This window comes from Callithrix jacchus, chromosome 22 (assembly GCF_049354715.1).
Source record: "Callithrix jacchus isolate 240 chromosome 22, calJac240_pri, whole genome shotgun sequence".
Lineage (NCBI taxonomy): Eukaryota > Metazoa > Chordata > Mammalia > Primates > Cebidae > Callithrix > Callithrix jacchus.
In genome coordinates, this window is record NC_133523.1 from 4,644,938 (window position 1) to 4,664,022 (window position 19,085).

General features: G+C 56.7%; 1 protein-coding gene and 1 pseudogene across 5 annotated transcripts in view; one reads left to right on the top strand and one right to left on the bottom strand.

The window, feature by feature from the left end:
* Positions 1 to 2,086: 2,086 nt before the first annotated feature.
* Positions 2,087 to 3,411, bottom strand: LOC118150277 (uncharacterized; annotated as a pseudogene).
* The window catches only part of UHRF1 (ubiquitin like with PHD and ring finger domains 1), a 49,270-nt gene continuing 32,711 nt past the window's right edge, over positions 2,527 to 19,085 (top strand). Inside the window, exons 1-3 of one of the 5 annotated variants that reach the window (XM_035284748.3) lie at positions 2,527 to 2,681; positions 3,919 to 4,081; positions 17,868 to 18,128. In XM_035284748.3, coding sequence (XP_035140639.2) covers positions 3,929 to 4,081; positions 17,868 to 18,128 — 414 coding nt within the window. In that variant the 5' untranslated portion in view covers positions 2,527 to 2,681; positions 3,919 to 3,928. Of the gene's footprint in view, positions 2,682 to 3,107; positions 3,261 to 3,361; positions 3,599 to 3,648; positions 3,717 to 3,918; positions 4,082 to 17,867; positions 18,129 to 19,085 lie in introns of those variants that run through there. The other 4 variants (XM_035284749.3, XM_035284750.3, XM_035284747.3 and 1 more) reach the window with 4 other exon arrangements.

The window sequence follows — 19,085 nt, forward strand, 5'->3', positions numbered from 1 at the left end:
CAAAAAAGAAAAAGAAGGCCGGGTGAGATGGCTCAGGCCTGTAATCCCAGCACTTTGGGAGGCTGATGTGAGTGGATCAGAGGTCAGGATTTCGAGACCAGCCTGGCCAATATGGTGAAACTCTGTCTCTGCTAAAAACACCAAAACAATTAGCTGGCCGTGGTGGCGGGGGCCTGCAGTCAGCTACTCAGGAGGCTGAGACAGGAGAATTTCGCTTAAACCCGGGAGGTAGGGTTTGCAGTGAGCCAAGATCGTGCCATTGCACTTCAGCCTGGGGAACCAAAGCAAGACTCCATCTCAAAAAGAACAAGAAAAAGGTATTTCCTGTCTCAGCCATGCTGAGTTTTTGCGACAGTGCTGCAAGCAGATAACACGCTCCGATAAAAACAGGCTGGGTTTCTACAGCCCGCGCCTTCATTTTGGAGGGGCTTAGGTGGGCCTGCTCACACACCTGTGGTGTGGCTTCTACCCGGCCAGTGGCCGAGGGTCTGGGATTGTGTGCGGTGGCCTTGATCGCGTACTGAGGTTGCAGATAGTGAACGGAGCACCATCTGGACATCGTGCATTAGAACGCAGGAGTTTCCCAAGGCTGCTCTGACAAAGGACCTCAAGCTCACATATTTATATATTTTTTTGGGGACAGTCTCACTCTGTCGCCCGGGCTGGAGTGCAGTGGTTCCATCTCAGCTCACTGCAACCTCCGCTTCTGGGGTTCAAGTGATTCTCCTGCCTCAATCTTTCGAGTAGCTGGGATGATAGGCACACACCACCATGCCCAGCTAATATTTCTATTTTTAGTAGAGAAGGGGTTTCACCATGTTGATCAGGCTGGTCCGGAACTCCTGATCTCTAGCGATCCGCCTGCCTTGGCCTCCCAAAGTGCTGGCATTCCAAGCGTGAGCCATCATGCCCAGCCCACACATTTCTTATCTTACAGTTTGGGAGGTGAGAAGTCTGAAATAAAGTTTAGGGGCAGGGCCGGCTCTGGGAGTCTGTTTCTTGCTTTTTCTAGCCACCCGAGGCTCCCAGCCTTCTTGCCTCTTGGCCTGGTCATTCCGAAGCCTGCTTCCACTTTCCCATCACCTTTGACTGTGACCTTTTGATATCCCTCTTACTCTTATTAGGACCTCTTAAGAACATTGGGGCCACCTGGATCTCCCAGGAGACGCTCCCCAACTCAAAATCATTAACGTAATCACACCTTCGAAACTGCAAAGTCCTTTTAGCTGTGTCGGGCACAGATCCTGGGGCTGAGGACGTGGGGGTCTACAGGCGCCTATCTTTGGGGGCCATGATTCTGTCTCCTATGTAGGGACACAGCTGAAGTCCCGCTGACCAGATAGAGGAGGCTTAATAGAATGCTGGAGAAACTGTTATAAAAAGCTAAGTGGGAACTCAACGTTTTTCTGCTCACAGATCTCCAGCTAAAGACCAAAGTCCTCCCTGGTGGCCTTCAAGGTATTATATATCACCCCTCTGACCTCAGCTCCCCCTCCCCTTTGCTGAGTCGGCCCCAACCACAGCAGCCCCTTCCTGCTCCCTGGACACCTCTAAGCCTTTTCCGGCCTCTGGGTTTGACCTTTCCTCCTAGACCCATCTGTCCTTGGAGTCTCATCTCCCATCCCAGCTCAAATGTCATCTCTTCCGAGAGGCCCACCACAGTGGCCCCAATGAGAGAGTATCCTCTCTCCCCACCCCCCCTCCACGTGGCCGCTGGTCCCTCTCTCCTATAAGGAATCGTCTGAAATTATCTGCTTTATTTATTCATTTCTTGCCCGTCTCCCCCAGATAGGAATTTTCCCTCCCTGAGACCACCAACTGGGTCTGCCATGTACACTGCTGGGCCCTGCAGCTCTGAGCAACCTGTCCCGCTGCTTTGTAGGTGTCCAGCCACGGGTGACTAGTGTGCCCGCCAGGACTGGTCAGAGTGGAATAGACAGGGCGGAGGGGGCAGGGCAGCCCTGCCGGCCTGGACTGCTCGGAGAAGGCGGGAAAACCAGGCGGGAAAAGACAGCAAACAAGCCCTGCGGGTGGGTAGGGTGGGGAGCGTTGGCAGGACCTGATGCCAGGCAGTGGGGCTTGGGGCGGTCAGGCCAGCCATCAGGGTGCAGGTGGTCTCCTAGGGGCCCCCCACATTCCCTCGCAGTATTTCTACATTGATTCTGGCCTTCTAAGACCTCCTGGTCAATGCGTGCCTGAGTGGGGGGCTGCGAACGGACTTGGACTTAAGAGGTCTGTACCCTGGGGGTCCCCAAGGCTCCTAGGGGGGGCCCACGTGCGGGGGGTGACCAGGCCCTGCCACGCAGCCCCTTTGCCCGCTGGGCGCGCCCAGCAGAGCGCGCAGGGCAGGGCGGAGCCGCGGCCCGCTGGGCGGAGGCGCCGTGGACAGAGGCGGGGGCGCCCCCCCCACCCTCTTTCTCGCTTCCCGCCACCGCGCCGGCCAATCAGGAGGCAGACTCCCGCCCCCGGCACGGCCTCCTGCGGCCCCGCAACTCCCAAATGCCGAGTTTTCGCGGGAAAAAAATCAGAGCAGCTGGCAGCGCGGCGGGCAGCGTTTGCCGAGCGGGCACTTCGAGTCGCACGCACGTCCGCGAGGGGTCCGGGCCACGCACGCGGCTCCATCACCATCCCCAGCCGGGTCAGGCGCGCAGGCAGACGAGGGGTTCGCGGTGACCGGAGAGGTGAGCGGGCGGGCCGGGTCGCGGTACCAGCCGGGGCCGGGCACACGGGGCTCGGGGACTTTGCAAAACTTTCCCGCGCTACCAGCGCGGGCGCACGCGGGTCCAGCACACTGTCCCGGGATCCAGGGCCTCCCCTTCCGCCTAACGCTCGGGGGTCGCTCCCCGGCACACACCCGGCTCCAGCCGGGACCTGCGGAGCCGGGCAGGGGGTCGAGCGCCCCGGGTTGGGGAGGTCCCGGCGAGCGGCCGGGGAGGATGTCAGGCTCCGCGCCTGCGCGCGGGGTGCCCCGCGATTCAATTGTCGCGCCCGAGCCCGATTTCGCGCGCCCTGAGTTCCCCGGGCGCGTCTGGGCCAATGGGAAGCGAGCGGGGCGGGGCGGCCGGGTGCGGCGCAGCCAATAAGAGGCGGCTCAAGTGAAGGGGGGCGGGACTTCACGAGCTGGGCCCCTCGGTCGTCCCGGCGCTCGGGGGTGGGCGTGGGCTCGATAGCGCGACCCGCGCGGGCCGGTGGGAGTGCGGGAGGGACGCCGGGGGTTTGGGGTCCGGGAGAAGGCAAGCCACGTGGGGTTGGGGGCCGAGGTGAGTTGCGGGGCGAGCGCAGGGGGGGACGGGACGGGGCGGCCGGTTGCCATGGCCACCGCGGGGCGGGCCCGGTCGCGCACGCGCGCGGGGGGCGGTAAGGGGGGGCGCGGGCACTCGAGGGGTCCCGGGGCCTGCGGGTCTCGGGTGGGATCCTTCTCTCTCAGTCGTACTTGATTGAGTTCCCCCGGGACTTCTGAAGTTCCAGCCCGCGCTGGACTTTTTGGGTTTCCCTCTTCCGTAAATAGGAATCCGAGGAATGAATGAATCAATGAATGAATGAATGAGTAAACGAACCAACTGGGCCACTTGGCCCAGGCCTCCTTCCTCCTCTGGTCGTGGGTGTTTTTCCTCTGGGAAGGAGGGGTGGGTTGGGGTTGGATGGTCTGAGATCCCTTTTGCTTTCCTTTCGATTCTGTCTTTTCATTCTCCTCCGTCCTCAATCTTCAACACTTGGTTAGTCCTTAATGCATTAAGTCCTTTATTTACTGGGTCTGGCCCTGGCCGGGCTCTGGCTGTATATGGAAACTGGGAGGGCATCCTGGGAGTTTCCTGGTGTCCACAGACAGGACAAAAGCCACCCCAACTCCTTAGAGCATGGCATGGCTTGGAGGTGCTGGTAAAACTGATCTGGAGTTTTTGCTGTCCCTCCCCTCAGCGCCGACACCATGTGGATCCAGGTTCGGACCATGGACGGGAGGCAAACCCACACGGTGGACTCGCTGTCCAGGCTGACCAAGGTGGAGGAGCTGCGGCGGAAGATCCAGGAGCTGTTCCACGTGGAGCCAGGCTTGCAGAGGCTCTTCTACAGAGGCAAACAGGTACACCCGCCGCCACCACCTTTGTTCTATGCCTGGTCCAGGCCCCGCGCCTCTGCAGCCACCACCGATACTTTCTCCCCCCCACCTCCCCCCCAACCTCGTCCGGTCCCACTTCACCTCTCCCGGAAGAAGTCCAGAGAAACCTCAAATGCCTGCCAGAGGAAGGAACAAAGGCAGGACTCGCAGATTGACACGCTGGGCTGGCGGCTGGCCTTCGAATCTATAGACCAGGGCTTTTAAACTTTCTTTTTTTTTTTTTTTTTAAAGCTCTCCTTCAAAATAATGGCTAGAGAAAGAAGTTTTGGAGGTGGCCGATGGAAGGCTGAGGAATTTTCGAGAAAGGGCCCAGGACCCATCCCGTAGCTAGGACGGAAGGGACCAGGTTTTCTTTTTTAACACCCACCACTGATGGCTCACAGCCTGTGCCGGTTAAGCGTCAGGCCCCAGAGTGTTTTTTCTAGAAATTTGGATTAGCTCATTCGGAGTCTGGGGATGGCGCTTGCTAATCAGGAATTTCCGCCACTCTGGGCCTGCTGTGCTGCCGCTGCTGGTGACCTGGGGCGCGTGGTCCCCGAGGGGTCCACCGGCCCGCCTTGTCTTTCCCTCTGTTCTTTCCCAAGCCCCTCGTTGCGTTTAAAATGGCCACCTTCGATTTCATAGCTGCCACGTTTGGGATGCTTCCTCCATTGACACCTGGGGGGGGGGGTTCTACTTTGACTGGTGTCTTTGTTGAGGGACTGTGGGCACCTCCTGTGAATGTGGTTTCCCGGCAGGATGAGACCGTGTTATCGAAGGTGTGGGTGCCTTTGGCTGGAGTTGGTTGGACAGTGGGGACGGGTGTAGACGACTGGAACTGGATTAAAAGTCGTCAGTTGGGGCTGCGTGTACCCCACTGTGTTGTTGGATTTTGAACCGGGTACTGCTGCCATCTGGTGTCTAGGTTGGAAAATAAACACCGCCCCGGGCCAGGTTTTTTGGGGGCTGGGAGGTTCCTGCCTGCTCACTCCAGATGAGACCTGATGATTAATTTCTTTGGCTTGCGAGCCATAGGAGACCTTCCTTAGCCCTCTTCCTGTAAGAGACATGATGACTTGACTCTTAAGAATCTGAGTTAACCTGCCCTGCCCCGGTCGAGAGAACTTGGGGAGCTGACGGTACAGCCGCGTGTGTGTGCGCCACACGCGCCGGGGAGAGGCAGGGCCGGGCTCCACCGAGGAGCTCTGCCTGGCGCTCTCTTCCTCCCTCCTCCTGCCATGCGTGCTTCCTTTGTGCCTTCCAAACTGATTTTGATTTGCTGCTCAGTCTATTGGGTCAGCACAGGAGGCTTCATTTCAGTTGGGACCTGCTAAGTTCACGGCTTAGCTCAATGGCGGGTTGGACTCTCACCTCCCAAATCCAGGAGAGGGGATGATGCTAAGTTCCCACTCTGTGCCAGCCACGGAGCTAGCATGTTAATTCCTGCATTTTAACCATGCAGGAAAGGGAAAACACATAAACACAACTGCTGTGTAGGTTTTACCGTCGGCATTCTGACGTATGAGTTTTCTCGTGAAGCCCTCTCCGTCTTTCTGCCCATCAGTCCATCCTGTTGGGATGTATTTCAAAGTAACTTGCAGACACCACTCCGCCTTACCCTCCTTACTGCAGCCACGCCGTCAGGAACTAGAGTTCAGTATTTGTTTTTGGTTCTATTCTCGTTGATTTTTTTTCTTTTTGAGACAGGATCTCAGTCTGCCTGGTGCTGCGGCACAGTCACAGCTCACTACAGGCTCAACCTCCCGGGCTCAAGCAGTCCTCCAGCCTCAGCCTCCCAAGTAGCTAGGACTATAGGCATGTACTACCTTGCCTGGCTAATCTTTGTATCTTTTGTGGAGATGGGGGCTTTTTTTTTTTTTTTGAGACAGAGTCTTGCTCCGTCGCCAGGCACCAGGCTGGAGCTGGAGTGCAGTGGAGCGATCTCAGCTCACTGCAACCTTCACCTCCTGGGTTCAAGCAATTCTCCTGCCTCAGCCTCCCGAGTAGCTGGGACTACAGGCGCGCACCACCACACCCAGCTAAGTTTTGTATTTTTAGTAGAGACGGGGTTTCACCTTGTTGACCAGGATGGTCTTGATCTCTTGACCTCGTGATCCACCTGCCTCGGCCTCCCAAAGTGCTGGGATTACAGGCGTGAGCCACTGCGCCCGGCGAGATGGGGTCGTACGTTGCCCAGGGTGAACTCATGGGGTCAAGTGACCCTCCTGCCTCGGCCTCCCATAGTGTTGGGGTTACAGGCGTGAGGTTCCATGTCTGGCCTAAAAGCTTTGTATGCAGTGAAACGGTGTTAGGCAGACCGTTTGAATAATTTTGACAAATGTCCACATCCATGCAAAACCCTCATCTGCCTTCATTTGTAACGTAATTGATTCATTTGCTAGCGTCTGCCATGACAGGAGCACGTATGTTAATTAGACACATACGTCGTGCTTTTTTTTTTTTTTCCTCTCGAGGCAGAGTTTCATTCTTGCCCAGGCTGGAATGCAATGGTTCGACCTCAGCTCACTGCAGCCTTCACCTCCCAGGTTCAAGCGATTCTCCTGCCTCAGCTTCCTGAGTAGCTGGGATTCCAGGCGCCCACCACCACCACGCCCGGCTAATTATTTTGTGTTTTTAGTAGAGAAGGAGTTTCCCCACTTTGGCCAGGCTGGTCTCAAACTCCTGACCTCAGGTGATCCACCTACCTCTACCTCCCAAGGTGCTGGGATTACAGGTGTGAACCACTGCGCTCAGCCACGTGCATCGTGCTTTTGTCAGGATGTCGGCAGTGATGACACCTGGCCCTAGCTCTGCGGGAACTCAGTGGGACTGAACAGGGAACCGGGATTTGAACCTGGGACTTTAGTTTCTGAGGATGGGCTCTCAACATGAAATGCGTCTCCCAGGTCAGCTCTGGTAGTTACGAAAAGATTCCATGTTCCCATGTAACCTTCATGACGGCTTCTTAGTCCCCTTCCCCCGTGGCTGTTCCCCCCAATGTAGCTTTGAAGAGACCGTGTCCTTGCTTCTGTCTTCCGGGCCTCAGAGAGGTGATGTAGTTTCTCCACTTTCACGGCTGGGAAAGGGACCTGGCTGCAGGGAGGTCCGGACAGCAGCGGGAAGTGGGGACAGAGGCACACAGCAGCCCCTTCCAGCGCCTGAAGTCTGCAGGCGGCTGGGCTAATGTGATAGAAAGCAACGCGGTTCCGGTGGGCACTAATGGCCTATTGTCTTCACAGAATGTTCTAGAGTGGGCCAGGTGCAGTGGCTCATGCCTGTAATCCCAGCACTTTGGGAGGCTGAGGCAGTCGGATCACTTGAGGTCAAGAGTTCGGGACCAGCCTGGCTAACATGGTGAAACCCTGTCTGTACTAAAAATACAAAAATTAGGCACGGTAGATTACGTGCCTGTAATTCCAGCTACTTGGGAGGCTGAGACAGGAGAATTGCTCGAACCTGGGGGGGGGTGGAGGTCGCAGTGAGCTGAGATCGCACCTTTGCACTCCAGCCTGGGCGAAAGAGAGAAACTCGGTCTCAAAAAACAAAAATGTTCTAGAGTGTTCATAATCCTTTTTTTGCTGCTTAAAGAAACCTGGCCTAGTGGCCCAAAGTCTGCAGTGAGGTAGATGGAGACCTCGGGGCAGAAGAGAGTTGGGTTTGCCCCGAACATGTGGGATATCGTGGTGGTCTCACTTGGGCTGAATAGGGTGGCGGTGATGTTGCTTGATTGGCGGAAAGGCAGGGAGCTGATGGGGGCAGCTGGCCCCTGCCTGGGCAACAGGAGAGGCATCTGCGGCACCTCCCAATCTTTTTTTTTTTTTTTTTTTTTTGAGACAGAGTCTTGCTTTGTCGCCAGGTGCCAGGCTGGAGTGCAGTAGCGCAATCTCGGCTCACTGCAACCTCTGCTTCCTGGGTTCAAGCAATTCTCGTGCCTCAGCCTCCCGAGTAGCTGGGACTACAGGCACGCGCCACCACACTTAGCTAGTTTTTGTATTTTAGTAGAGACGGGTTTCACCCTGTTGGTCAGGATGGTCTCGATCTCTTGACCTCGTGATCTGTCCGCCTCGGCCTCCCAGGGTGCTGGAATTACGGGCCTGAGCCCCCGCGCCCCCGCGCCCGGCTAATCTTTTTTTTTATTTGTCTGCGCCTCAGAATAACAATAGCTGCCCTCTGCGGCGCCTTTACCCTGCTCAGGTACAATATCCTGCACTATACCTCATCTTTTCGGTGTCCCTGACCAGAGACTCGCCAGCTCCCACGCCATCTCATTCAGACAGGGCTGACGGCCATCACGGTGCAGCGCAGTGCGGATTCAGTTTGGTTATGGATGTGAAGGGTGGAGGGAGCCCCGTGCCAGACTCACGGTCAAAGTGAAATAAATCACTCAGCACAGCGTCTCTCCCGCTTGCACTGTGGGTGTTCGGGGCCAGATCATCCTCTGTCTGGGGCCGTCCCGGGCTCGGCAGGGTGCTGAGCAGCGCCCCTGGCCTCCACCCAGCATGCCAGGAGCACCCTTTCCTTACCAGGCATCACAACAAGTATCCCCAGACACTTCCATTCCTCAAAGGCAGTGTTGAGATCAGGCTGATGCCTTAGTTGAAATGGTGGCTCAGGAACGGCCTTGGAAGGGTCACTTGTCACAGTGATGCCTTGGGTGTCCCTGCTGCATGGCCCCCTCGCAGAGACCTGCCCCTCTGGCTGCAGGACGGAGGGTCCCTACCACCAGAGTCCACTCATTGTGGCATCCCTCCCCCAGGAAGGATCCCCGGTAGAGGGCGGGGTCTCTGTTAGGATTACTCACCGCTGCTGTCCTGGCCCCAAAGCAGCTGTAGACAGTCTGTAAATGGGTGGGTGTGGCTTTGTTCCAATAAAACTTGATTTATAAAAGCTGGTACAGCAGGGGGCGGTGGCTCATGCTTGTAATCCCGGTACTGTGGGAGGCCGAGGCATGCGGATCACCTACGGTCAGGAGTTCGAGACTAGCCTGCCAACGTGGTGAAACCCGCCCCCTCATCTCTAAAAATTATAAAAATAGCCAGACCTGGTGGTGCGCGTCTGTAGTCCCAGCTACTCAGGAGGCTGAGGCAGGAGAATCGCTTGAACCTGGGAGGCGGAGGTTGCAGTGAGCTGAGATCATGCCACTGCGCTCCATCCTGGGCCACAGAGTGAGATTCCTCCCATCTCAAAACAGAAACACCACCAAGCGAGACGGGTGCAGGCCGAGTTGTCCCCGTGGGCGCAGTTGCTCAAGTCGATGGTACGTTCACTCCAGCTTCAGTTGGTGTGTCTGGATTTTGAGAGACACTACGTTTTCCTTCCTCGCTTCTCTCCGTCCGTCTGGAATGTGCTGGAACAGGTCCCCAGAGCTCTGTGTTGGAGTCTTTCCAGGTCAGGGGTTCTCGGACTCAGCCAGATCTCAGGACCCCTGTACATCTTCCAGAATGATCCAGGAGCCTGTGTCTGTGTGGATTCTGTCGGATATTACAGTCTTAGAAACTGAGGCTGGGCGCCGTGGCTCATGCCTGTAATCCCAGCACTTTGGGAGGCCGAGTTAAGAGGATCGCTTGAGGTTGGGATTTCGAGACCAGCCTGGGCCATAGAGCAAGAACCCCATCTCTACAAAAAAAGCCAAAAAATTAGCCGGGCGTGGTGGCGCATGCCTGTAGTTCCAGCTACTCGGGAGGCCAAGGTAGGAGGATCACTGGAGCCTGGAAGGTTGAGGCTGCAGTGAGCCGAGATTGTACCACTGAACTCCAGCCTGGGTGACAGAGCAAGACTCTGTCTCAAAAAAAAAAACCAAACAACTAAAGTAAGTTGAAAGCTGAGAAATTCAGAGCCCAGGAAGACACATGTGCTCCCTTTTTTAGCTGCCAACATGGCGGAGCCGTGCCTGGTGACGCAGCCTCCAAAGGTGCCCCGTGCCCTCCTGAGACCACAAGGGAAGGTGGCAGACACGGTGATGGTGGTGTCTTTGTGGCAATCCTGTTGATCTCACTGACCCCCGAAGTGCTCCTCTAGGGTCTGTCCTCAGAGGTGGCCCGGCCGGGTCGCAGGGCAGAGTTCCGCTCTCACTAGTCCTCCACCCGTCCCATGTCCCGTGTGCTGGGACGCCCTCAAGGTGCCATCCATGCCGACGCTGACCCCCCCGCACCCCCCCCGCCTGTGGGTTGCATCTCCGCTGGGTCTGGGATCCTCCCGCGTCGGTTTTTCCTTCCTCCCGTCTCTCCCGCTGTCTGTCTGTCGCGGCCACACCTGGGGTTGCCGCAGAGGCGCTGAGATGCACCGAGCAGGAGCTGTGGCTGCCCCCCAGGAAGGCAGAGCAGTTGCTCACTTCCTTCCCCCCAGGTCCCGTCAGGCCCCTGCAGGCACACTCTCTTCCTGCTGTAGGTCCGTCTTGGTTCAAGGCTTACATGGTCCTTGCGGAGCCCCTAAAAGCCAGGTTTCTGTCCCCGAAGTTACTGTTCCTAAGCCAAGTGGAGAACAGTACTCCCCAAACCCAGTGGGAGTGAGTGTCTGCCCTGCCGTGCCGCCAGGCAGCGTTCTGAACCCTGAAAGAGAGCCCCCGAATGGCACGATGGGGCAGGGTAGGAAGTGGGCAGCTTGGGGGGTGCAGCAAGCTTTTAGTCTTAAAGTGAGTTTCCTTTTTTTTGAGACAGAGTCTCGCCCTGTCACCCAGGCTGGAGCGTGAGATGGTGCGATCCCGGCTCATTGCAACCTCCGCCTCCGGGGTTCAAGCCATTCTCGTGCCTCAGCTTCTCGAGTAGCTGGGATTACAGGCACCTGGCTAATTTTTGCATTTTTAGTAGAGACAGGGTTTCACCATCTTGGCCAGGCTGGTCTTGAACCCCTGACCTCGTGCTCCTCGGCTTCCCAAAGTGCTGGGATTACAGGTGTGAGTCGCTGTGCCCGGCCCCCCTGCTCACACGATTGTACTGGGAGGCCCTTCCTGTCTATCCTGTGTAGCCTACCTAAGCAGGGTGCTTCAGCCTCAGTATTCCAGTGCCGGAAGGGCTGAAGTCACGGAGGGGGTGGGTGGTCAGGCCCAGTGAGGTGGCATGGGTCGTCCCTGGCAACAGACAAGAGGGGACAGGGTGTGGTGCAGGCCTAGCTCCCCCAGCTGCTCCTGCAGGTCAGGGGCTGCCCACTCCACAGCCCTTGCCCCCGTGCCCACCCGCTGCCAGTTCTCATCGGCCCTGCCTCCCTGCTCAGCTGTGCCGCCCCGGCCTCCCCTCCTTGGTCCCTCTCCTCCTCCACTTGGCCTCTGTCTGAGGCATGACGGAGTCTGACCGCCTGGCCCCCTCCTGCCTCCGTTCGCTCTTCCTGCTGCCTCCCGCTGTCCAGGTCACTTGGTTTGTGGCCCACCTGGCCCCCGCCACCCTGCTGGCCACCTGCTCTCCAGGCCGCCCCTCACCCAGGGCTGTGCGCCCAAACTGTCCTCTGTCTGGGTGGGGCTGATCCCTGTGGTGGGCCACTTTCCCTCCGTGTGTGCCGAAGCCCCTCTGCTCGGCTGCCCCTAGCTGCCCCGTGCAGCTGAGCTGTGAGTGCGGCCTGTCGCCCCTTCCGCTGGCCGGGGCTCAGGTTGCCTAGGCCGTTTCTGGCAAATGTACGCTGCTATGGACGGACACAGGGTGAGCAGCTGCCCCTCCGCGCACATGGCCTTCGGATGCACGTGAGGGCTGCTGAAGCTTGGGTGTTCACTGCGGGTGATTCTCCCCTCCAGGGGACCCTGGGAGATGTCTGATGACATTCATGACTTGGGTGCTCCTCACGTGGAGGGGGTAGAGGCCAAGCACCCGGCAGGGCCCAGCGCGGCCCCACCCCAGAGAGCGACCCCACCCCAAATGTCAGCTTTGGCAAGAGGGTTGTGCCCGGCCACGGACGGGCTGGTCCTGGATGCAGATGAGTGCCTTGTTCGTTCCTCTGAGCGTCATGTGGCTTGTTCCATGCCGCCCTCCCTACCCTGGTGATACTGGGGGCACTTGACTTGTCTCCTCTCACCTTTTTTTTGAGACAGAGTTTCACTCTGTCACCCAGGCTGGAGTGCAGTGGCGTGATCTCAGCTCACCGCAATCGCCACCTCCCAGGTTCAAGCGGTTCTCCTTTCCAGCCTCCCAAGTAGCTGAGATTACAGGCGCCTGCCACCACGCCAGGCTAATTTTTTTGTGTTTTTTTTTTTTTGTATTTTTAGTAGAGACAGGGTTTCACCATATTGGCCAGGCTGGTGATCCGCCCCTCCTTGGCCTCCCAAAGTGCTGGGATTACAGGTGTGAGCCCCTGCACTTGGCCTTTTTTTTCCAAAGATGGAGTCTTTAAGTCACCCAGGGTGGAGTGCCGTGCTGCGATCCTAGCTCACTGAAACCTCCGCCTCCCGGGTTCAAGTGATTCTCCTGCCTCAGCCTCTCCAGTAGCTGGGATTAGAGGCACTCACCACCACACCCGGCTAATTTTTGTACTTTTAATAGAGATAGGGTTTGGTGATGTTGTCCAGGCTGGTCTGGAATTCCTGGCCTCAAGTGATCTGCCCATCTCTTCCTCCCCAAATGCTGGGATTACAGAGTAAGCCACTGTGCACAGTCCCTTTTTAAACAAATTAATACACTTTCTTTTCTTTTTATTTATTTATTTTTTTGAGACGGAGTTTCGCTGTTGTTACCCAGACTGGAGTGCAATGGTACGATCTCAGCTCACCACAACCTCCGCCTCCTGGGTTCAAGCAATTCTCCTGCCTCAGCCTCCTGAGTAGCTGGGATTACAGGCACGCACCACCATGCCCAGCTAATTTTTGTATTTTTAGTAGAGACGGGGTTTCACCTTGTTGACCAGGATGGTCTTGATCTCTTGACCTCGTGATCCACCCGCCTCAGCCTCCCAAAGTGCTGGGATTATAGGTGTGGGCCACCACGCCCAGCCAATTTTCTTTTTATTTTTTGAGACAAGGTCTCAGTCTGTCGTCCAGGCTGAAGTGCAGTGGGGCGATTTTGGCTCACTGCACTCTCCGCCTTCTGAGTTCAAGCGATTCTCACCCCTCAGCTTCCTGAGTAGCTGGGATTACAGGCACCTGCACCACCACACATGGCTTTTTTTTTTTTTTTTTTACGTTTTTTTGTTTTTAGTAGAGAACGGGTTTTACCGTGTTAGGATGGTCTGAATTTTCTGACCTCGTGATTTCCCTGCCTTGGCCTCCCAAGGTGCGGGGATTAGAGGCGTGAGCCACCACGCCCCACCTGCTTCGTGTTTTAAATAACAGCTTTATCATGTCCTGGCAGTTCACAGTTACAGTGCACAGATCAGGGGCATTCCTCGCCGTGTCACTGCAGTCTATTTTAGAACATTCTGTCACCTTGAAAAGAGACCCTGCTCCCGGTCACAGCTACGGCCTCATTTTTCTGCTTCCCTTCCTGCAGACCCCGGAATCCTGAAATCCCCGTCCTGCCTCTGTGGCTTGGCCTGTCATGGAAATTTCATAAAAATGGAATCATGCACCACGTGGCCTTTCGTGTCTGGCGTTTCTCACTGAGTGTGACGTCCTCAAGGTGCATGCGCGCTGTGGCCTGGGTCATAGCCTTGCTCCTTTTGATGGCTGAGTCGTATTTTATTTTATTTATTTATTTGGAGTCATATTTTATTTTATTGATTTATTTGGAGACGGAGTTTTGCGTTTGTTGCCCCGGCTGGAGTGCAGTGGCTCAATCTCGGCTCACCGCCACCTCTGCCTCCTGGATTCAAGCAGTTCTCCGGCCTCAGCCTCCCGAGTGGCTGGGATTATAGGCATGTGCCACCACGCCCAGATGATTTTGTATTTTTAGTATAGGTGGGGTTTTTACATGTTGGTTAGGCTGGTCTTAAACTCCTGATCTCAGGTGATCCACTTGCCTCCCAAAGTGCTGGGATTATGGGCAGGAGTCACCACACCTGGCACGTGCAATGGCGTGATCTCGGCTCACCGAAACCTCCGCCTTCTGGGTTCAAGTAATTCTCCTGCCTCAGCCTCCCGAGTAGCTGGGATTACAGGCACGCACCACCGTGCCCAGCTAATTCTTTGTATTTTTAGTAGAGACAGGGTTTCACCATGTTGACCAGGATGGTCTCGATCTCTTGACCTAGTGATCCACCCGCCTCGGCCTCCCAAAGTGCTGGAATTATAGGCATGAGCCACTGCGCCCGGCCTATTTTTTATTTTTCAAGATGGGGTTTCACCATGTTGGCCAGGCTGGTCTTGAACTCCTGACCTCAGGTGATCCACCCACCTCGGCCTCCCGAAGTGTTAGGATTACAGGCGTGAGCCACCACGCCCGGCAGGCTTTTATTTTTTAAGACAGAGCCTTGTTCTGTTGTCCAGGCCAAGTGTAATGGTGCAGTCTCAGCTCACTGCAACCTCTGCCTCCCAGGTTCAAGCAAGTCTCCTGCCTCAGCCTCTGGAGTAGCTGGGATTATAGGCGTGCACCACCAAGCCCGGTTAATTCTTGCATTCTTAGTAAAGATGGAGTTTTACCATGTTGGCCAGGCTGGTCTCGACCTCCTGACCTCAGATGATCCGCCCTCCTCGGCCTCCCAGAGAGCTGGGGTGACAGGCGTGAGCCCCGGGCCCAGCCTGAGTCGTATTTGAATGGCCACGTTGTGCTGATCCACCTACCTGTTGATGGACACCTGGGTTGCTTCCAGCCTCTGGCTGTTGTGAGTGACGCCGTGTGAACATGCGTGTGTAGGTTGATGTGCCTCTTCCTCTCCATCTGTGTCACCTCTCCCCGAAGCCAGCTGCTCTGTGTTGGAGAGCGGGCCCTGAGCCAACTCGTGGCACCTGGGCAGTGCCCAGCATGTTGGAGACACTCAGTGCTCGCTGGGAGAACAGAGGGGCTGAAGCAGGTGTTGGTGGGTTCTCGACGTCCACGGTGGGTTTCGGAGCAGCCCTTGAAACCGTTGTACCTGCAGGTGGGTGGGTGTGTACGTGTTCAAATGGGTTTTTTTTGGAGGATTGCTTCGCTGAGCCCAAGAGTTCAAAACCAGCCTGGGCAAAACAGCCAGACCCCATCTCTACAAAAAATTAGCTGGGCATGGGTGATGTGTGCCTGTGGTCCCAGCTATTCAACAGTCTGAGGCAGGAGGATTGCTTGAGCCCAGGGTTCGAGGGTGCAGTGAGCTATGATTGTGTCAGTGCTCTCCATCCTGGGCAACAGTGAGATCGTTTCTCAAAAAAAAAAAAAAAAAAAAAATCAAGCCAGGTACAGTGGCTCGTGCTTGTGAAGTAATCCCAGCTCTTTGGGAGGCCGAGATGGGTGGATCCCTTCAGCTTGAGTTTGAGCAGCCTGGCCAGCACGGCGAACCCCGTCTCTATCAAAAACAACAAAAATAAGCCAGACGTGGTAGCTCATGCCTGTAGTCCCAGCTGCTCAGGTGGCTGAGGCACTAGAATCGCTTGAACCCGGGAGACGGAGGTCGCAGTGAGCTGAGATGGCACCACTGCACTCCAGCCTGGAAGACAGAGTGACACTCCATCTCAAAAAGAAAAAGAAATTTTTTTCTGGAAAAGAGGATTCCGCCTTTATCAGGTTCTTAGGTTAATGGTGAGCAAAGAAGGAAAGCCTGCAGAGAAGGGCCTTGGCCTTCACCGTGACCCCGACGCTGTTTGCATATGAACAGCCCCCAGGGGCGGACGGAGGAAGAGCTGACATTCCCTGTCTGTCTCTCTCCTCCCTTTGCCTAAGGATACCCCTTCTGAACTAGACACATGGTGATGTCTGGGGGACATCTGTGGTTGTCATGACTGGGTGGACGCCAGGGATGCTGCTCAGCCCTCTGCAGTGCCCAGGATGGCCCCACTGTTCAGTGCTCAGAGGAAGAGACAGACCTGCCCCACCCCAGAGCCGTCAGCCCTTATTTCAGCCATGCTGAGGTTGAAAAACCTGTGTTAACTGCATGGAGACTGAGTCCAATCCTGCTCACACCAGGCACCAAGATAAACTCACGGCGGGGCAGACAGTAGAAACCAGGGGGACCCCCAGCTCCTGGGATTTGCCTCCTCTCTCCCTCCCCACTCAGTGTGTGGGTTTCAATGTGTGCAGCCTCCTGAGACCTTAGCAGGGCAGAGCATTGTGGGATAAGGAGTCTCAGCCTGGCACAGTGGCTCATGCCCATAATCCCAGCACTTTAGGACGCCAAGGCGGGTGGATCACAAGGTCAAGAGATCGAGACAAGCCTGGCCCACATGGTGAAACCCTGTCTCTACTAAAAATACACAAATTAGCTGGGCGTGATGGTGCACCTGTTGTCCCGGCTACTCAGGTGACTGAGGCAGGAGAATGGCTTGAACCCAGGAGGCAGAGGTTGTGGTGAGCCGAGATCTCGCCACTGAACTCCAGCCTGGGTGACAGAGTGAGACTCCATCTCAAAAAAAAAGTCTCTTGGGGACCCGTGAAATACCTAACCAGGAGTTCTCACTCAGGGTGGTTTGTTTTTTTTTTTTGGGATGGAGTCTCGCTCTTGTTACCCAGGCTGGAGTGCAATGGCACAATCTTGGCTCACCGCAACCTCCGCCTTCTGGGTTCAAGCAATTCTCCTGCCTCAGCCTCCCGAGTAGCTGGGACTACAGGCGCGCGCCACCATGCCCAGTTAATTTCTTGTATTTGTAGTAGAGACGGGGTTTCACCTTATTGACCAGGATGGTCTCGATCTCTTGACCTCGTGATCCACCCCCCTCGGCCTCCCAAAGTGCTGGGATTACAGGCTTGAGCCACCGCGCCCGGTCCCCATGGTCGTTTTTATACCCTCCCCATACTACTGGGTGATGTCTGGGGACACCTCTGGTTGTCACAAGCATCGGGAGTTCCTGGCGTGGAGTAGGTGGAGGCCAGGGATGCCGCTCAGGTCGGGACGGTGGCCAGGACGGCCCCACCCCGGAGAATGATCCAGGACCTGGCCTCAGTGTCCATGGTACCAGGGCAGTGGAACTTGTATTTTGGGGGACATCTAGATGGTAAACCACCAGGTGGGGTCCTTGTCGGGTGCCGGTGGAGCGTGGAGGGGCGGCTTCCGACAAAATGCCTCGGCTTCTCCGTCCGTCAGGTAGGGCTCAGGTGATGAGCTCCTCCTTGCACACCTGCTGAGCCAGGAGACCTGGGGCAGGCTGTGGAGGCAGGCTGGGGACGGGCCCCAGGGGATGAGGGCATCCGGATGAGAGCTCTCATGGGGCAGGTGGAGCTGAGGGTCTTAGGAGCTGCCGTGGCGGACGCGATTGGAGCTGGAGCCTTACCCAGGAAGCTCATGATGCTGGCAGGTGCCTGCTGCCGTCCGGGCGGGACAGGGTCTCTCCCACTGGGCACTGGACAGTGGGGCCATCCTGGGTACTGCAGGGTGCTGAGCGGCTACCCTGGCCTCCACCTACTCCATGCCAGGGCTTCCCCCAGTGGGGACAACCACAGATGTCCCAGACGTGGCCCAGCGTCCACCGGGGTCTGAATTGTGTTTGGTTGAGAACCAGGGACGGAGGTGACACATGTTCACTGTCACACAAAAGCTGCCATAAACACGAAGGAGGAGAAAGTCCGGAGACCTCCATGTGTGCCTGGTGCCCCCTTGATGATCTTTCGTGCTCCTGGGTGCACCCTGCAGGTGGTAGCAGCAGCGTTGGCTAGAGGGGCCCAGGGCCCTGACGGGAGGGGCTGCTGTGCCCCTGGTGAGCAGGACCGCCCCCTGGCACGCCCCAGGTCTCTGGCACCCACAGACGCCTGCCTGGCGCTAGGTGGCCGAACACCCTCTGCCTCTGGTATCCCTGCAGATGGAGGACGGCCACACTCTGTTTGACTATGAGGTCCGCCTGAATGACACCATTCAGCTCCTGGTCCGCCAGAGCCTCGTGCTCCCCCACAGCGCCAAGGAGCGGGACTCTGAGCTCTCCGACACCGACTCCGGGTGCTGCCTGGGCCAGAGTGAGTCGGACAAGTCCTCCACCCACGGCGAGGCGGCCGCTGAGACGGACAGCAAAGCGGGCCTGGCGGACAAGGACATGTGGGATGAGACGGAGCTGGGGCTGTACAAGGTGAGCCTCCTCTCCGCAGCCCCTTTGGGGTCGGACGTTCTCCCTGCCATTCTGGTCTTTGCATACCCAGGGCCCACGGGTGGGGCTTCCCATGCCCCTCTCCAGCTCCGGGTGGGCAGGAATGGCCAAGGGGTGGTTTCCTGCTTGTTCCTTGAGGGGGACATGGTGCCCTGGGATTCCTTTCCGGCCCCCCAGAGCAGAGTCCTGTGTGGGGGCCTGCACGTGTCTTCTCTGTGAACTCTGCAGTGCCTGTGACATTTCTGAATGGCTGCCACCACCTACCTAAGATCAGGAAATGCCACAGAAAGATCTGGGTTTCCAGTGTTTTTTTTTTTTCTTTCTTTGAGAGGCTCTCACTTTGTCACCCAGCCTGGAGTGCAGTGGTGTGCTCAGCTCACTGCAGCCTTGAACTCCTGGGCTCAAGTGATCCTCCCACCTCAGCCTCCTGAGTAGCTGATATTATAGGCGTGAGCCACCACGCCCAGCTGGTTTTGTTGATTTATTTATTTTGAGACGGAGTCTTGCTCTGTCGCCCAGGCTGGAGTGCAGTGGCGTGATCTCAGCTCACTGCAACCTCCGCCTCCTGGGTTCAAGCGATTCTCCTGCCTCAGCCTTCCGAGTAGCTGGGATTACAGGCGCCACCATGCCCGGCTCATTTTTGTATGTTTAGTAGAGACGGGGTTTCACCATGTTGGCCAGGATGGTCTTGATCTCTTGACCTCGTGATCCGCTTGCCTGGGCCTTCCAAAGTGTTGGGATTACAGGTGTGAGCCTCTGCGCCTGCCCTATTTTATTTATTTTACTTTATTTATTATTATTTTTTGAGACGGAGTCTTGCTCTGTCACCGAGGCTACACTGTGCAGTGGCACCATCTTGACTCACTACAACCTCCACCTCTTGGATTCAAGTGAGTCTCCTGCCTCAGCTTCCCCAGTGGCTAGGATTACAGGCACGCA